Source organism: Rhea pennata, chromosome Z (assembly GCF_028389875.1).
Source record: "Rhea pennata isolate bPtePen1 chromosome Z, bPtePen1.pri, whole genome shotgun sequence".
NCBI lineage: Eukaryota > Metazoa > Chordata > Aves > Rheiformes > Rheidae > Rhea > Rhea pennata.
In genome coordinates, this window is record NC_084702.1 from 22,959,113 (window position 1) to 22,978,692 (window position 19,580).

Sequence of the window (19,580 nt, forward strand, 5' to 3'; positions counted from 1 at the left end):
AGGAAGGTTAGCGTAGATTTTGTAATAATGGTAATCTCCTGTTCTCCAAATAGCTATATACTGAGGAGACATTCAGTCTAACAATGCATATACTAAAGATCTCACTGAACGTAGTTGCCACCCAGTCAGCTCTTCAGGGCATAATGTTCAGAGCAATCTCTAGCAAAGGCAAATCTGTGACACTTCTTAATGGTGCTGTCTCTAGTTACTGCATTGAAGTGACTTACGGCTCTAGTCACCTGAGTTTGCATGAGTATTAGCATTTTATTCTGATGGTAAATGTGCTTTTTTAAAGGAGACTCTGGATAATGCCCAAGTACTATGTTTTCGTTTGTGTCATGGGGCAGCATGACACTTCATTCCTTCTTAATTAAACCATACTGAGAGAAGCACTGCAGGGACACCCCAGTATATTTGTATAGTTCTGTGTGATTAACCTACAGGAGTAAACTAGAGCTAGCCTGAAGTGAAACAAGATGAAGTGCAGGTAAGTTGGCTGTTGGGTCACTGAATCCTACATACTCTTTTGATCTGTTCCTAATCTGCTGCTGTACATACTGGTGTAGGCATGACCCATAGGTCATGGAGGTGGGTCCTCCTTCTGTGTAGTTAGTGCCTTTATTGGAGAAATGAGTATGTTTTTTATTTCTAGATGATCTGTTTTAAAATAATAGGTTCTTTTAAAGATAATGAGTTTCTAGGACTCAAGTGGACAAGTTAACTGCTATTGTATTTTAAATATGTGGGGAGGCAGTGAAGGGAGCTGTTGATGAAGTAATCACCAGTTGAAGAAAGCAGTACCAGTGAAGTAATCAGTTGATAGGTTTCATGGCTCCAGCGTAGCTATTGTGGGCAGACAGCTGAGAAGTAAGGGCTAAAAAAAATACTGTTGCCATGTCTATCATTTAGCAGATACAATTCCTTTTCTACATTGTGTGTATTCATATATACATTTATGAATTTCAAACCTCAGTACATAAGCTATATCAAAAGTAGACAGTTTTATAAATAATATCAAAACTCAGTAATCAAACATCCTTCTTTTGGTCATAAAGAGACTGTGTAGACACTTGCAATTACATATCACACTGACAGCTCACTGAAAAACTTCCTACTGATATTCCTTCATCTTGTCTTTAGAGAAGTTTCTTATTTCTTATGTGTGTGTACTCATACGTAAGAAAAATGCTTACTTAATTCCAACATCAGATGACCTAAATGACAATACAAGTTTCCTGGAATCTTAGGCTGATTTTAGAATTTATCAATGATTTAACTTCCCAGAGATGGAAAGGTAAGATACCTTTCTGTCTACCCATCCTTGAGCTTTTTCAGAAACTGTAGTAAAGCTATAGAGCCAAAGTTACAGTTGCCTGCTGTAACTGGTCATGGAAGATCAATTCCTTGAATATCCCCAGTGCTATCTCCAAGTTATCTCTGCATCAGAAGCTGGAGGGAAGTCTTCTATAACTAACTTCTTACCTTTTTTGGCAGTTTAGGTTTAGGATTCCTCCCTCTTGTAAAATTTAAAGACTTTTTCTATTGTTCAAGCCTCTTAGCCAGCTTTAAGAATTTGTGCAAAGGAAGACCACCCCATTCTGAGTCTTCATTGTTTTAAGCATATATATGTATAAAAAAAAAGTTTTGATATCAGATGTTTTGTTTCCTCATCCGGGGTATCTTAACTACAGAGAATCTTATGACAAATTAGATCAAATTGCCAAAGGGGAAAGATGTCCATCTTCCACCTTTAGTATGTTTACAATGGTTTGATCATGAACTCTTCTTGTTCTGGCTCTCTTCTGGGTTCCTGTTTAATTTCTTTGTTTTTCTTCATCCAAACTTTCAGCACTATCCACATTGTGGATGACAGATCCAAAATAGAAATACTTCTATTTCACTAAGAATGTCCAAATTCTTACCTCCCTCTGAGCTACTTTCAAAAAATCCAAGTTTGCTCAAATACTGTTGCATGCAGTTGATTATGGTTCCTAAATGCTTCAATAGCAAAAACAGTTTGCAGGTACAATGTTCACCAGGTACATTAAATAAAAGTAGTAATATGTGACCTTTCATAACAACCAAGCTCATCAGGAACAACTTCACTGTTTGCTTTGCACAGCAGTCTGAATACTCTTTTAGCTTCATGGTTGAGAAAGCTGTACAGGCAAAGGCTGCATCATTAAGGAAAGTGAATACAATCACATTAGCTAGTATCTTCCCTCTCCCCATTCCACTTCTCAGTCAAGCTCAAATGAACAGCCTCACTTCCCCCTTACTTTAAATTCAAGTCCATATGCAGATGATAAACAACATAGATGAAACATGGGATGAGTCCTTTCATGCCCATAAGCAGTTCTTTGTGCAAACCAGGCAGTCCATTTTCTTCTTTACAAAATCCAGTGGGCTACTGTCTCTGCTCTTGATTCTCTTTCTCAGAGAGACTGTATTCTGACTGCATTCCTCTTGCAGGTAATAACTCAGAAGTACAAGGGACAGGTCACGTGAACAAAGTGACCAGAATTTTGCATGTGGCTTTCAATAGTTAACTCCATTTTAAAGACTATATATATTGGCCTGACTATGTCATGCTACTTTTGTTTTCCTATCTCCTGTTCACCATGGAGAAAACTTGTGGGGAAGAGAGTCCCATTGGCTGCTGGAAGCATGATTATAATTTTTATTTTGTTAGTGTATTTAAGGGGGGGCACTTTTCTGATTTTTTTGTTTGTTTTTCAGAGTTCTCTAATACAAGTTAGAAAAAATACATTCACTTTACAAACTGCTGTCATCTGAAGTCAAAACTTTCAAAGGTGATTAGTGATTTTGAGCTGCTCCATATTGAGATGTCTTAAAGAGACTTCCATTTGCTGAAAAGTCCACACCGCCAGATCATGTACATACAAACAAGAGCTGTGCCTTGAAAATCTTTATCTAATGTATTTACATGTGAGAGGCTGCAGCCCACTAAGAATATGCTCCTTATTTCCGAACAAATTATCAACTTAGCTTCGCTTCTTTTTGATGTTGCCTGTCCCGAGGTGAGCTTTTCTTTCTGAGAAGAGGTTCTGGATGATGAAGTACATGCCTGAGTCAAAACATAAAAAGGTATGAGCACAAGAGCATGAAGTCCAAAATGTCTTCATTTAGGAAGAACAGTATGAGCGTTCCTCTGGCAACCCCAAAAAACTCCTACCATGAACTTAAGAGCAAGGCAGCACATTACAAAAATTAGGTCCTTCAGTAGATCTTGCCCAAATGTTCAAATTTGTTTTAAAGCCAAGGACAGAATGAAGGCTTGGCAGTAGTGGTAGCTTCAATGAAATACAATTTAAAAGTATTTCATCACAAACTAGGGAAAAGAAAGAGTCTATTTACACCCAGAACTTTTTTATTTGTTCCTCTCTTTGACATGGTGGGAGGAGGTATACACTTTAAAAGTCTTTATTTAGGTAGATCTTTGCATAGCAGCTGAGAGGGCTAGCACAGAGTAAGAATATGATCAAATAGAAATTGATAAAGGTGACTTCCATTTAATTAATGACTGTAATGCCAAGATGATCTTTGACATTCTTGTTATATTTTGGTTTTGTATTTTTATCTCCCACACTGTCTCTTGCAAAACTAATTACTTGTTTTCAAAAGACAGGAATTCAGATGGGCTGGTGACAAACTTCCCCACAGTGAGATGTCACAGAGAAGGTTAAAGTTTGTGAACAGAGTTGTACTGATTTTATTATTAACCTTCATAGACATCTCAGTAGTGTTAAGACCCTGCATTCTGTGAGATGAGAATCCCCTTAAGTATAAAATCACTTACCTATGAACAGCACTAGCAAGTACACTTTCAGGACATAAGGAAAGTAGATGGAGAAGGCAAATGGAAAGGGCAGCCTGATGGAGTATGTGCCAAAGGATTCAAAATAGGGCAGTGATACACAGATTGCAAATGCTGTAAAATAACATGGTAGATCTTTAGTCAAAAGGAGGGGGACAATCATCAAAAAGCTTCATGTAATTGAGAGCTTAAGTTACCCGTAAGGCACAGATAGCCCTATGATGTGCTGCATTTACTATGTCATTGGAATACATATGTATGTGCTGAAATTGCATGCTGCTTTTTCCTTGAGTCCAGTTTTATGGGGCTGAGGTGCTAACTGATCTTAATACTATAATTAGCAAATATTTACTGTTCAGTACCAGGTTTAGGCACAGCTGTAGTTGCGGTGCTGTCAACATCGCATCAGTGGGCACACTTCCTTGCTGTAAGTATGATGAGCTGTTCTAGTCTAAGTGTGGCCTAAGCTGGTAGGGTCAGCTGCAGTAGTGGTATGAAACTACTAAGATGGAGTTTTGCCAGTGCTATTAAAAAAAAAGGGGGGGTGGGGCAACAATCCAGGGTACCCAAATAAGGGAAAAAGTAGAGGAAAGAAGAAAGTGACATACAGGTAAACATGACAGTACATAAACATTTGTTTATAACTCTCCTGACAACACAGGAAGAAATGTCTTTAAAATGCAGATGAAGATTGAACTGATCAAATGTTATTAAAAAAGATGAAGAAAGTGAGTAGGTGGTCCCTTTCTCACCTCCTTACCTTTAGCCAGCACGGAGAGGGGGTAGAGCAGGATGCACAAGGTGAAGTGGAGCCATGTCAGTGGTAGGTAGTATATTCCTGTCCTTGCTAGCATGTTATAAGTGTACCTGCAGCAAAAGGAAAGGGAAATGATCTCAGAGGGATTAAGCACATCTTCAAAATAAAGACATTACTGAAAAAACAGGATTTCACAGGAGGCTGGAGCTGCCTAGCTAAGAAACTACTTCAGAGCAATACTGCACTGATTTTGCTCAGGCTCTGCTTCATTTCTAAATATAGATGAATAGTTGTTTCAGAAGTGTTGTCTGTGGTGGTAGTTGAGAGTGGCAGGCTTCAGCCCAAAGGTGCAATTTCATACTTCTCTGTCAGAAGATAGATCTCAGTTAGGGATGTTATACTTGAAAGGGGCAGGTAAAGGAGAATCTGACTGTTGCTGAAGATTAAGAAAATGTGAGTTTATAACTACTAGGTAAAACATTGCTGAAGGATGTTAAGTACTGCAGTATTCACAGGTAGCACTTGCTCATCTATAAGGCAGCTACTTGGTATGAAGAAACAGCTATACTTCAAAATATTTTAGTGTTTTCTTTTTACTATGATGAAAACTAAGTGCTACTGTTAATAATAGCTGTTGGTGTTTAAAAAACAAAAAAAAATCCCATCAGTGTTTAACAGCTTAGGAGGAAAATTTAAAAACTGCTGGTCCAGTGAGAGAAATGACTGCAAAAAAATGTCTGCTGAATCCTTGGTCAGATAACAGAGAAACCAAGCACCCTCCTGTTTTGCTTTTGTCTCAGTTTTTGGTGGTGATAGACCTCTAATGGTGCTCTTCAGTATAATGTGCTTTGCTTCTTCATGCTGTGAGGTGTAGGAAAATGTTTTAACTGTGTTAGAAAATGGAAAATGGAAAACTGGTTATGTGGGTCATCCCAGGAGTCCTGAAACATAGATCAGTTCCTTTGTGTGTGTGTGAAACTTCTACCAGTTTGTAATGGGATCTCCTCACCTGGGCAGTGATCCCCTGTGAGTTACCATATTTCACCAAGTCACTTGTGTTACTGTGACTCACTGTGGGAGTCTGGAGTGGCCAGAATTTCAGTCCCTAAAGCTGAGCTAATCCTAGCTACCTTATTTGAATTAAAAATGGTGCAGCTACTTTATGAATACTTGAGAAACTGGTTTGATCACATTTTTGGTCAATTGAAAGTTCATTGCCCTGTTGTCTTGCTGGAGATATCAAAATAAAGATTTTTAAACCATATCCAGGGTTGTTTCTGATGGATTACATTTATCCATCAAATCAGCATTAAATAAACTTTCTGTGTTTCTCTCTTTAATTTGTTTGAGTAATTTTGCATCATTCCTGAACTGCAGAAGAAGAATTTGACAGGTTAGAAACGTATTACTTTCTTCCAAGCTTGCATTCCAGGCTTGTCTCAGGATTGTCTCTGTTTTTTAGTTACTATTATTTCAAAAGCCTAATCTCAATACTGTACCAGAGGGAAACTCTTCCAGAGCTACTCACTCTCAGTAGACCTCCTTGGACTGTTTATGGTAATAAGCCAAAAAGATCAATTATGAAAAGCTTTGCAGAATTTGCCAATTTGCCCTCAGTATATCATTAGCCATAATCTACAGGAAATTTATGTCCCTGACAAATGAGATGGGAGAGCTTGTAATACTCCACAACTATTTTTTTGAGGTGGAATAGATTCCTATGCATGTTTACAGATGGTGTCTCCTTTGAGATGCTAAGATACTGCACAGATTCTGTATAATAAACCAGATAGGATTTCTAAATTAGTGTAACTTATGTCATACACTGTTATCTGAGTTGTTTGTTTACTGCTCTAGAGCACAGGATCCTGCCTATTAAACAGCCCCTATTATTGCTATAATGTTGCACTGTGTTGTTAAGCAATGATGGAAAATAATATGTATTGATAGTACTCTGTAGTTTATTGTTTACAGTTTTGATCTCTTTTACTCCAGCTGCACAAAACATTTTCATTTGAGACTGAGGTCTGCAAAATTAGCTTTACAAAATTCAAAAATAAATGGGGTAAAGGGATAATCCATATAATTAATATAAGTAATATAGTAATACATGTAGTCCTAAGACTCTGAAGCTAACTTAAAATCTAGTTACTTATACCAGTCATTTTGCTTTTTCAGATCTCTTTTTATAACGTCCATTTTCTCTGGTGCCTAAACCCATATCCTCACTCAGTCCCCACAGCAATGTATTCAGAATGATAGAAAGTGCATAATACAGACAGAAATTTGCTGTCATACAGAGACTGGCAAGAGGGCATGGTTGTTTTTTAAACGCTTCTTAATCCTGTATGTTTTTTTCTCCTTAAGTTAACAGGTAAAGATCCAGGCTTAAGTAACATTTGAGAAATAACTGTCTGCAGATATCAATGCAAAAATCAGTAAGGTGGGATTTTCGCACTCATATGTTTCCCTGATTCTCCAGGCCCAGAGCAGCCTGAGTAGTCTTCCATCATATGTAACTTTTATGATGAAAACTGTTAATTCTATTACTATCCCTTTAGCCTCACGTGAGTTTGCCCTGTGGTGCAATATATGCCATACTAAACTAAAGTCCTGACTCTCTGCAGCAGGAGCTCTTAGCTGTTTGAAAAGTATGGTATAATTAATGCATGGTAATTTATCTGTCATAGTGAAAAGTTCTTCAGCTGCTGCCTTACTGTGCTGTGGTTCTGGGATCTAAATGAGTTGTTAAAAAAAATGCTCTTAAAGCAATAGGATTGTAAGTCAATTTAGTGAAATGCCATGCCCTGGGAAATAGATGTGATTTTCCTCTAAATTTATATTAGAAAGGTCAAATCCTTTGAATTAGAAATGTTAATGCAGTGATTTACTTCTGTAATGTACTAGCTGGGTTTCACTCAGCTTCTCAGAAACACCACTTGTATAAGTTGATAAGTGTATTTTATCATGTCGAGCTTTTATTTGCAATGGACAATACACTTTTCTACCAATTTCAAAACAATGAAATGAAGAGCCTGCAGCACAGTGGATGGGTCGTGCTTGCTTGAATCACCTGCTCTCCTCTCATGGTTTCCCCTTTGACCTCTTACCTGATCACATCTAGTAAATTCCAGAGGAAAAATAAAACACACACAACGTATTTCCCTTGAACTTCTTCCTGACTGTTGATGACAACAAATAAAACAATTATTCTCTCAGTGATCTGAAAAGAAAAAAGCATCGTGAATTCAGATAGCATATTGTAAAGCTCTCATTTCTATGTCATTTTGGCAAAATAGGAGGTCATGGGTGAATGTAGTTTGTGTTACGCAAGCTCCAGTGGATTTTTCGCTTCTTGGTCTGCTCTTGCTTAAGACCCTGCAATCATCCAGGTTAAGGAATTGGAAACTTCATTGCAGCTTCTGGTAGGAGTGGTGAAGGGGGTGACTTGGGCTGTCAGTACAGGAAAGCTGTCAATGAGGCTGCTGCAGCATCTGGAGCTATAATGATTACATCATGGTAACATTTTTCTAGTTGTCAGACCTAAGCCTATCCAACAGTTTTGCCTTTACAAATGACAACATAGGAGAAAAAATTAAGCTAGCAGCATCTCCAGCTTTTTTTAAAAAAATATTGGAGTTCAAGAATTTAAAAATAAGTGTCTTTCACAGTTTTCCTGGACAAGCTTAGTGTCAGTATCCATGCCATGTTCTCCTCTGTGGGACCTGAAAATGAATGCATCTGCAGTGTTGAGAACTGCCTGCAGCCTCCTGTGAAACCCTTGCAAATCTCTACTGGCTTACTCTGATTTACGTTCTATTTGAAAGTGTAAAAGGAGAAAAAATGTGTATGTTCAGCTGGTGTGACTCATAACTTCATTGAGCTTTATACCAACTGACTCACAGAGCCAAGTCTTCTATTAAGTACATTAGGGTTGAGTAATTTTATGGGTAAGATGTCAAGCCAGTGTAAAGTCATCAAATTAAAATCAAGTAGCAAGGTGATTTTTGTGTGTGCATTCATTCGTCTCTACTGGTTTCCCCCTCCTCCTCACTCTTGTCTTAAACCAAAAATGAAATTGGCTTCTTAACAAGTTTATGTAGTAGTTTTGCTACGTAATGTTTACCAGTTCTTGTGTGGAACAGTTTGGCTACAGCCTTTTTCTTTTTTTTTTTTTTTTTTTGAAAACCACATCTGTCAGATAAAGCAAATGCAAAAATGTACAGCTGTCACTTTACTATGCAGCAAAACTACATGAGAGCAATTTTTCATATAGAAACAGAGCATGTCCCTCCCCTAGAGATCTGGTTCCTCATCTTTAACAGCACTGAGAGGCCACAGCAGATTAAAAAAAAAAAAGTTTTATCTCCTTGTAGCCTGCCCTGACTGTAATTTTTTTGCAGTAAATCCTGTATGTCCCTAGCTCAGGAAGTGATTTCTAAGAAGGTAGGATGTCAAGAGACTGAGAAATGGAGGCGGGACACAATTCCTCTCTGTGCACAGTTGTAGGGGAACGTGGGGGAACTGCAACTGCTGCTGCTGGATCTGAAACTAGATGCAATGGAAATGGGAGAAGCAAGGTGGAACAGTTGTTGCATGAGGGAAATCAAAACAAAAATGAACAGGAGCCCAGTCCTGAAAAGGTTTGTGTGCTGGAATGCAAGGAGTAAGGGGGGATAATAAATAGAACAGAATCCGGGTTAAAATCATTTTGATGAAGGATGGCAGGAGAGAGCTACCTGATTGGTGGGGGCAGCTTGTTATAGACCCTAAAATCAGATTAGGATGTGGAGAGAACATAATGGTGCTAATGTGATATATGTTTCAGGGAATTATCTCACCTGGAGACCAAAGGTTTGTAATAAATAAGAAAAGGTCCAATTTCCAAAGTTATTCACACCTTAAAAGATGATGCTAGGAGGCAAAGAGCTCAGGAATAGTATGGGCTGAGTGATCTGGCCTTGATAGAGTTTCAGTCAGGAGGGTGAGCAGTAGACGGGTAGCTAACGTTCCCAGTTTCAGAAGAACAAGCATTGACCAAGGATGTGGAATTGCTATCACCATGCACAGTTCACTCTCACAGTCTGGAAGTGGGGAGAGGCTTTCAAACTCTTTTTTGAGTGGGGAACAGACACACAACAGGCTGCAAATGTGGCCTGGCTGGGACTGAGAAGATTTCCAGACACTGAGGAACTCGTGTGACAAGAGGAGTAATGTGGGCAGTCAGATTTATGAGTTACAAATGATGGGAGTAAGTAATCAGATTGGGCAATGCAGGTTTAAGTCCAAATGATCACAAAGCAGGTCCCACATAGGTCTGCTGCTGCCTAAGCAGCAGCCTAGGGCAGCAAGTGGTGGGATGCATCAGAGCCTGCCGAATGGAGAACCACCATTGGCCTTGCTTTGAAGTGAAGCTGCAGGGCAGCATGTGAGGCTCGTTGCTCTGCGTGAAGGGACAACCGTGGTGCCTTCCTGCGAAAGGATTTTGCTGTCATGCCTCTTTCTTGTATAAACTGGAAGGCTGCCTGCTGCCTCCCCTTGTTCCTCTTCAAAACACTATGCTATTTCTTTTTATAGCACTCACACCTTTAGGTAGCTCACACAAATGAGAGGAAGAGGTGAGGGCAAGTTGGATGGTGGAAACCTGTGAAGCAAGGGACAAGGCAGGGTGCTACTTGGAGGAGGCTAGTAAATGTTCCCTGCAACTGTGCTGCTATACCCTCCCCAAATACACATATATATGGGCAAATATATAAATATATACACATACAATACATATGCATGTATGTATATGTGTGTATATATAGAAAACATGTTACTGCTAAACCACAACTCATTTCTTTCTTAATTTTTAGCTTACATGAATGAAAATACGTTGTTCTCTGCCACAAACTCTTGCTTAAAAAAAAGGGGGGGAAAAAAAGCAAAACCAGAAGTCCTGTGCTTTCATGCTCATAAAAAGGAAGTGCTGGCTTACACCTCACAAAGCATAAATGCAGTGGTTTCATTTTTCATTCCTTATTGTCCTTTGTTTTAAAATCAAACTGGAATTTCCTTCATCTCCCATCTCTGGTCTCTTGCAGGATTCAGAAAGTGCTGTATGTTGGCATAAACTTCCACAGTGCGTTTAGGCCATTTGAACCAATTAAGAGAAAAAGACCAAATCAGATTAGCTAAGGTCAGAGCAGGAGTAGGCAGCACATTCACATCCATTTTTTTACTAAGCCTGATTGCCAGTAGTATAACTCTTGGTACCTGAAACACAGACCTCCCCCTCAAACAGCTCTCAAATCAAGTGAGTGTTTAGAAAAAAAGATTAGAAAAGTGCTAGTGATTAAGTTAGGAATTAATGATTTTGGCATGAAGCCATAATGCATTGGTTTGGCCTGGTAAATCCAGTTGTGTTTGCACATGGGGCGCAAAACTATGCTTTGTTCATAAAAACTTGAAGGGTGAAGTCTTTACTAGACCTTCCCTTCCCACTCGCTGGCTGAGATACCAGCGCCACCAGCCTTTACAGCCTGACCAGGCAACTAAATCCCACTATCTCTTGTTTTGCAGCCATGCATGATGGGCTCTCCCTCTTGGATGCCCATGTGGCCCTTCGCTGCAGGGCTAGAGCCTCCCCTTGTGCCTGCCCAGAGCCCCTCTTGGCCTCCCTTCCCCCAGAGCACCCACCGCACAGGAGTCATCTCTCTATAGCAGCATGGTCTGGCCCTGGCCTGCCCAGCCCTGCTTTAATATCCAGTGCCCTGAGACACTTCCTTGACAAGGCCAGTCCTGATCCGCTTTTTTGGAGGGAACGTGTCTAAGCTTACTTTTCCATTATCTGTAAACTCAAGTGCTTTCTGTAAATACCTCTGTGCTACGACAAATGAGATTTTCCGCAGAAAACCTTCATCCAAACTCTGCTTAAAGTTTGTCTCTGCTATAATACCTACAAAATACTCAGCCATCATGAGGTACATCTACATCCATCCTTTTACATTCAAGGTAATGCCAGCACTGCCCACATGCTTCCTTGGCATTGCTGCAGCCACCTCTTCTCTCACTCTAGAGACGGACACTGAAATAAACTTAACTGCAGGTGTGCTTGTGTGCGCATGGCAGAGGGTCACTTTCAAGGATATATTTTTAGTTTAGAGTCCGGTTCAGGCAGCCACTGCCACATTATTGAAGTTTTACCATTGCTGTGATCACCTGCAATAGACCAGTAGGCATGACCTCTGCCAGGATTGACTTTGCATTAATGACTTAATGACTGCCTTAGACTTAGCAGGCTGCTTATCTCTCCAAGAGATGACATGAAATTTGTTATACAGTATGTTAGATTGGATGCTATTATTTTTTCTTTTTCTTTCTTTTTTTTTTTTCCTAGATCAGCATAAGAGCATGTAGATTCAGGCAGGCGAAAAGAAACAGTCAATTGCATTTTGACGAATTTGATGTCATACTTTGTGAGCAGCGCTAAGAATAGAGATATGTATTAGTCAATCAATTTCTGATGGAGAATTCAAAAGAGGAACATCTTCACCCGTTTAATATGTCATTTGACAAAAATGGGTTATCCAGAAAACTAAAAACACAACTTACTGCTTTTAGTCTTCTACCTTCTGACTGCTGAGAGCAATACGAGTTTCACCAGTATTCAAATACTAAGGATTGGAAGTTCGAAGTTACATTCAGTGCAACAATTTTATTTTTTCCAATGTATTAAGAAAAATACCAAAACCAGAGTTTAACTCCAACAGGAAATAAGAATGTGCTAGGGAAAATGTCAGCCAATCATCTTGGGTTTTGTGATACCTAGACCATTTTCTGCCAACAATTGAAAGTGTGCACCAAAAACCCTTTAAAATGTCAGAAGCTCTGGGTGTTTCCACAAGTTGAGCATATCTGCATGAGTGTGGGCAGAGACCCTTACAGAAAGAGTATGAGAATGCCCTTTTTTTTCCCCCTCCCAGTATTAATTGCTCTTCTGCCCCTTAATTTTTCTCTCTTACTATCGAGTAATTCTCTTTGGTCCACACTCCATGGCCTCCAGCAAACCCTGTTTACTGTCTAATAATTCAAGAGACTTGAAATGTTGGTAATTTTCTCACTGCGATTTCTTTGCCACTCAACAAGAACATGCCTCACTCAAGTCTAAAACTAAAGATGTACAGATCAGTGAAAGAATAGCATGGCAAAGAACCATCTATGATGCTTAGGGTCTGAGCGCATTGCCATCTTGCTGCAATATGCTGGCTAAGGAGGTCACATCTCCAACTACTCATCGTGTTGCTGCAGGCAGGACACCAGCTCCTCCAGAGGACTCCCAGATGAGCATTCACTGGGCACTCCAGGGTTTTTCTCAGGGCCAGCCAGGCTAGCTGAAAGGTTCTATAGGGCAGCTATTTCCCAACACAGCCCTGTGGGGTGGTGTTAATCTCCGGAGCTAGCAAACCTAAAGCTGGACCAAGCCTCTTTCTGAGGAAGTGAGGTGGTCCGTCCAGACTAGCATGGGCTTGTCCCGAAGGATGGTTGTGGTCAAAGTGTGTAGGTCATAGAAGGAAGAGCCTCAAGAAGGTGACTTACCTGCAGAAAACGAGGTAAGAGACGGCTTTTATCAATGCCAGCAAGGATGTGTAGGATCTCTAGTAGAGATAACAGCTGGCAAAGGCGCATCACAAGTCCTATGGAATAAAATGTGTCGGCCAACGAATCTACAGCCAAAGGGAAGAGGAAAATTAGACCTTAGTTATACAGAAAAATCCAGGCCAGCTACTGAGTTTACTCTTGCCCCATGGCCATTGAAGATGATGAGAAATCAAGTTCATATGGTACTAATTCTTGGGGTTTCAGAGGAAAAGATATGGGAAGGGAGGAGGGAAGATGGAACTTTAACTGAAGAGCAGCAATGGCTGAGATTTTCCTTCGGTGTTTTGCCTTTAAAAACTAGGGTATGTCTATTATTCTTCTGTATCCAAAAGTATGGCAGCCTGTTGCCTGCTGTGTGGGGAGGTGTGCAGTCCACTGCCTTCTGCTCTGAAGTGTAGAGAGAGGAAGCTGAGGAGAGACTGGAATTCCATATATCTGATCTAGGGACAAACTCTGTGCAGGATGTTTTGGTTTATGAATATCCCTTAGTACAGAGAAGTTGTTGCAGTTTCTGCCTATATCTCTGCCCATGACGCTTCACAAAACAAGCAGACCAGAAAGTATCACAGAATGGTTCAGGTTGGAAGGGACCTCTGAAGATCATCTAGTCCAACCCTCCTGCTCAAACAGGGTCACCTAGAGCATGTTAGACAGGGTTGGATCCAGGTGGGCCTTGAATATCTCCAGAGAAGGAGACTCCACAACCTCTCTGAACAACCTGTTCCAGTGCTCTGTCACTCTCACAGTGAAGAAATTCCCCCTCACGTTCAGGCAGAACTGCCTGTGGTTCAGTCTGTGTCCATTGCCTCTTGTCACATGGCACCACTGAAAAGAGTGTGGCCTCATCCCCTTGAGTTATTCCTCCCTAAGCGCAGGACCCTGCAGTTGCCCTTATTGAACCTCATGAGGTTTCTCTCTGCCCAGCTCTCCAGCCTGTCCAGGTGTCTCCAAAAAGTAGATATCTTATGTACTTACAGCTGCCCACTGTCTATAAATTACTTTAAATTTCAAATCAGTAATTTTCTGTTTTTGTACCTTAACTCCTTGGCAACTAAAAGAGAAACTTACTGTAATGCTTTGGGAGATAAAAGGCTGTGTGCAGTAACCACAAAGATAATCCCTCCTAGTGGCTTCAATGAGAGTTATATGTACAATAATGATTGGACCTAGTCACATTAGGTCTGTGTCTAAGTCAAATGTTATGGGCTCATTAGTCAAAAAAAGAACTTGATTCTTGATGTAGTACAGCTAGAACGCAGGTATCAGTAATTTGTTTATCTTTTTTAACATTCATCTGCACTGGAAGAAGTAGTATTTTGTCACTCCTATTGAAATTGTAGACATCTCCACCCACTATTGAACATAAACCTGTTCAGCATCCTAAGTTTATTATTTCTAAATTGATGTTTCCATATATCATTGCCTCTTGAAATATTTAAGTAAATTGCAGAAGGAACCCTACCTTTGCCAAACGACATGAACCTGATGATCATATTGGTAAATATCCAGGAATGTCCACAGAATTGCATTAAGTCATACACAAAGAGGTAAGTGTTCATGGTAGAGCTGTGGAGGTGAAAATAGTAAAGCAAACTGTATTCATGACAACATTCAAATTCTTTGTTCTTTACAAATGGCATCCTCTTTGAACAGCACTGAACAGCTCAATGACCACTATGTTGAAAGTCGCAGAAGAGTACTTCTACTTTTCAGCAGAGCAAGTGCTCTGTATCTCAGCACAGACATAGACAGATGCTTGCTTCCCCTGTGGCCAGCTTTGGGGAGCCCCGATGTGCACCCTGGTATCCCTGCAGCAGTCCAGGGACCTACAGCACTTGACAGGGACTCTGGCCTCCAGCCTCTCCTGCTCCCAGGTGAAGGCGATCTTCTTCTGGCCAGAAGACATACTTCAAGCTCACATTTAATGCAGTGTGAAGTGCAATGCGTGTAATTCACAGTGCTGCAGGCAGACAACACAAGTACGAATATTTATAAAAAGGTAGGTGAGCAAATGGAAAGGAAAGCCACAGTCAATCTATACTGAATGCAATCTGGAAGGTATCTGTCTTTTCTGAGTTTAACTTCCTTGCTCTACAAGTTTTCTTGGTGTATATTACCGACTTTGTCTTCCTGCACACCTTATGTTTCAAGTTACATTTAATGAGAGGGAATCTTCTCCTATTGGAGCAGAGTAATTTTTACAGCTATTCTAACCTAATTTTTATAGCTATTCCAAATTTTTGCAGAAGCCCATAGAGTCTGGAAATCTTACTTTCCCTCTTCTAGAAAGATATTTTCTTCTGACTTATTCCAGAGAGAGGTTGGCCTCTCATGCAGATAAAATAAACAATATCTACCTTCTTTGGAAATGCCTTTGTAAGTTTTGGACTAGAATTCATCTCCTGTATGAATATACTTATAATTAACTACTTAATTTCCCTTTACAATGACAGGAAATCCTTTCTTTTCCCCCTTAATCCAACGTTTACATGTTGTGTGATGCATCTCTACCGTCAAACTTCATACATCATTTGTATCTGCATATTAACAATGAATGTATTTGTCTAGAAATGTAGGTTCATTCATCTCATTTAGATATTTCAAGACAAATACATTCATTGTTAATATGCAGATTCTTTCCCAATATTGGACAAAACCCGTAAACAGCATTAACATACATAACTGGCAAACTGATCTAGATCAACTGATCTTCTAAATCTTTTTCTAAGTGTCTAGGGATATCATAGAAAATGTTTTTCTTTCTCTCTTTCTATTAAGCAGGATATCTGCTCTTCACATCATTACTTCTACAAGCCCAGAAAGATTTGATGGCATAATTTATGTCCTAACAGATATCAGTGGCCTTGGTTACTATGAAAATAAGACACAAGAGGATCCAGCAAGGGAATGTATCAAATATACTTGTATGATACAACTTAATTGGACTGAAGTCCTGTAGGGTCTATAAAAATTGTCTAGGAATTCTATCTGCTTTCATACTGAACATAATTTATTCTCTCTCTCTGTCTAAGAGAAAAACACTGCTTTTCTTTTCTGTAATGGCAAAAAAATAAGGCCTGATTTCTGATTTCAAATGCAGCCTTATTACTAGAGTTCTGTAAAGTATAGAATATTTATAAGAACAGCTGTAAAACTCTTGAGGTGCTGCAGTCAAACTGGTCCCCTCAGTCTGATATTGCCATGTGGGCTTTGCACTTGATGCAAGCCCAGCATATGATTTCTCTCATTCTGAAGTATAATTTGCAACATCTGTCTCTCATCTTTAGAAACTGTCTTTCAAAAATTGGGGCTTATTTCTGAACCCTTCCTCCATCCGCTAGCTAGAAAATTGTTTTCTTAACAATTCTTTAACTGTGTAATCTTGGCTAAACAGAGCTTAATTTAGAGGACTTTTGTAAAGTCCTTTTTGTAAACATGGCTTCATGCTAGTGTTTAGGCAATATGGATGCCATTTTATGTCAAAATTCATGATCAGACCTCGTGAACACAGGTCTCCCTCACTTGGTGATGCTCTTGCCATGTGAGGGACTGGCCCTGACCTCAACATGAGTTTCATCCTGCTTTGCTAGTCCCAGTACAGAAGGTACTTAACCAGTGAGATCTTTAATGGAAGTGGAGAAATCTACAGAAAATGCATGGGGATTTAAATGTGATCAAAGGAAACTGAAATACAATTGTTTTCTAAGGCCTTTTCTATTCACTGGAAGCTGAGGCTGATCCCTCCTGGGGAACCAGAAGCAGTCTGAGGTCAACCTGTTGCACTGTACTGACAGTTTTGTGTCCCAAAACCAAACTTCAGCCATGTGTTTCTATTTAAAATGTCACCGGCTAAAGGGATTGGACTTTTAATTAGACTTCCAGCATTTCATGGTTCACGTCAGGCATCAGTCCACATTTATCTTGCGCCTCTATTTCTGCAGCACCCTGATGGGCAAAATACCAAATAGATCAATCAGATGCCTGCAGAGAGATACCTGAGTACTGGCTCACCATATGAACATCACTTGTCCTATCCAGTGTCCTGGTTCCCAAAAGGAATTTGCTGCTGTCTTTGCTCCTTCTGCTTTAATGCTCCAAAGCAGTTTTTAATCTCTCTCAAATTGAAGGTGCTGTGGGGACACTGCACACTTCAGTGCACTGTACGAACAGATGTTGGAGGAAAGACACAGACATGGGTCATTGTTTTAGTTGTCATTTCCACCTTACTTATTATCGCTGATTTGCAGAGAACACATTGAAACATTAGATATCAAGCTTGCTTGGTGGAAATACTTCTCTTTATCTACTCTCTCTGGGCTGGAAACCTGGAGAGTTATGTAAAACATCAGATCACTCAAACTTAGTATATACAGCAGCATGGTCGCAACCATCCTCTGTTCCTTCTGTTCACTGGCAGAGATCTTAACAGTGATACAGCTTTAGTTTAGAAAGTCTAATGTGTTTCTAGTTGCAGAAAAATTACAGAAAAATAGGATTTTTTTTTTTTGTTTTGAGGGGGTTTTGTTGTTTTTGGAGAGGGTTTTTTAGTCATTGTCGGTGTTAGGGTGTTTAAGGCATCTCTGCAGCACTCTGCTCTGAGGCGAGCACAGAGATGGTTGCCTTTGGTGCCTGCGGAGTGGTCTCGGCTAAGCAAAGAGCAGGGCCAGGGTGGTCACGGAGGAACTGGGTCTGGACTAGGGAGGCTCCCTTGCCCACTGCTGCAGCTGCCGCCTTCCTGTGAGTGCACAGTGGCCGCAGCGAGAAACGCATGAGGAAGCAATCCCTGGCTGAAACCAGAGAGTAATGTTCCCTTTTTTCTTCTCCTTCTGTAGGAAAGATCAGCTAGAAAAAACCTTCTGCTGACACGATTTCCTTTTAAGTCACATTGGTCTGAACTTCAGTCCCTTCCCCCTCTAGCCTTCGTTAAAATTGTTAAAGCTCAGGAAAGAGAGTGCTACAAAGAAATAGCATAAAAGACACATTTTTCTCCTATAAGCACAACCCTCCCTGCTTTATTTCCCCTTTCTTTTTGCATTTGAACAGTCCAGGTCACCTTTGCTCGAGAGATATTACCTGTTGCAGGGGTCAGATCACTGCTGTTGCTCCTGATCTTTCTTTCTCTCTCTTTCGCAGCTGCAGCAGCTGTTTGTTAGAAACACCCCTCCTCTTTCCTCTTCCCCCACCCCACGACGTCACCGTGTATAGCACTAAGCAGGAACAGCACAGCACTTCCCGAGAAAAGTGTCTAACCCAAAATATCTCCACCCATTTTGCCCTGCTCCTGCCCCAGCTGAACAGGACATTGCCGTGGCAGGAGCCAGCTGGGGTGGAGGAGGCAGCACTCGCAGCACCAGCGTTTCCAAGCCTTGCTGCGGCTGCTCCTGCGGGCTGGGTGCCCACCGCTTGCCGGGATCAACCTCCCAGCATTCCCTGGGCGAGCGGTGGTGTTCTCCAAAATGAACAGCCTCCGTGCACCCCGAGCCTGCTCTGCTGTGAGAAACAAAGCGGCGCAGGTGGGAATGATCAGCACCCTCCAAGGTGCACTCCTGGTCTGAACAAAAATGCTATCAGGAACACATCCACTTCAGTGGCAATATATAGCTGCAACAGAAACAAGGCACAACGCTCATAACTCTACTGTTACCTGGAAATCTGAGTTCCTCTGGAGATGTAGAGTATAATTCAGCAGTGAGTAGTGGGCTTGTCTAATCAGACACTAGCCCTTCGGATCTGGTTTTCACAGAACTGTTGAGGCTGGAAGGGACCTCTGGAGATCACCTTGTCCAACCTGCCCTCCTCAAGCAGTGTCACTTACAGCACATTGCCCAAGACCATGTCCAAACAGCTCCTGAATACCTCCGAGAATGGAGACTCCAAAGCCTCTCTTGGAAACCAATGCCAGTGCTCAGTCACCCTCATGGGAAAAAAGCTTTTCCTCATGTTCAGCTGGGACTTCCTCTCTTTCGCCCTGTGCCCATTGCCTCTTGTCCTTTGCTGGGCACCACTGAAAAGAGTCCAGCTCCTTTCTCTCTACACCCTCCCTTCAGACACTTATACACATTGATAAGATCCCAAATCAGTCTTCTCCAGGATGGACAGACCCACCTCTCTCTGCCTCTCCTTGTGTTGCAGATGCTCCAGTCTTTCATCATCTTAGTAACCTTTCATTGGACTCTTTCCAGTAGCTACTTGTCTCGCTTGTACTGGGAAGCCCAGAGCTGAACAACTACTTCAAATGAGGCCTCATCAGGGCTGAGTAGAGGTGGCAATCTGCTGGCAACATCCTTCCTAATGCACTCCACCGTGAGGTATTTTTCATGGGAAAGTCTTTCTGTGAAATATGTT

General features: G+C 40.8%; 1 protein-coding gene across 1 annotated transcript; it reads right to left on the bottom strand.

The window, feature by feature from the left end:
• Positions 1-1,024: 1,024 nt before the first annotated feature.
• On the bottom strand, positions 1,025-18,398 carry HACD4 (3-hydroxyacyl-CoA dehydratase 4). The gene is made up of 7 exons (XM_062599659.1): positions 18,309-18,398; positions 14,698-14,801; positions 13,173-13,300; positions 7,706-7,818; positions 4,599-4,705; positions 3,821-3,952; positions 1,025-3,088 (listed from the first exon to the last, which is right to left on the bottom strand). The coding sequence occupies exons 2-7, from the start codon at positions 14,792-14,794 to the stop codon at positions 3,006-3,008; spliced, it is 660 nt and encodes a 219-aa protein (XP_062455643.1). The 5' UTR covers positions 14,795-14,801; positions 18,309-18,398; the 3' UTR covers positions 1,025-3,005.
• Between the last annotated feature and the right edge of the window lie 1,182 nt (positions 18,399-19,580).

Bases quoted from the DNA above. Each gene is read 5' to 3' on its own strand.
- HACD4 (XM_062599659.1), bottom strand. From the start codon at position 14,794: ATGAACACTTACCTCTTTGTGTATGACTTAATGCAATTCTGTGGACAT. The intron at 4,706-7,705 runs GTAAGAGGTCAA...CTTTTGCTGCAG, and splicing joins AATTTACTAGATGTGATCAG to GTACACTTATAACATGCTAG. The intron at 3,953-4,598 runs GTAAGGAGGTGA...GTTATTTTACAG, and splicing joins CCTCTCCGTGCTGGCTAAAG to CATTTGCAATCTGTGTATCA.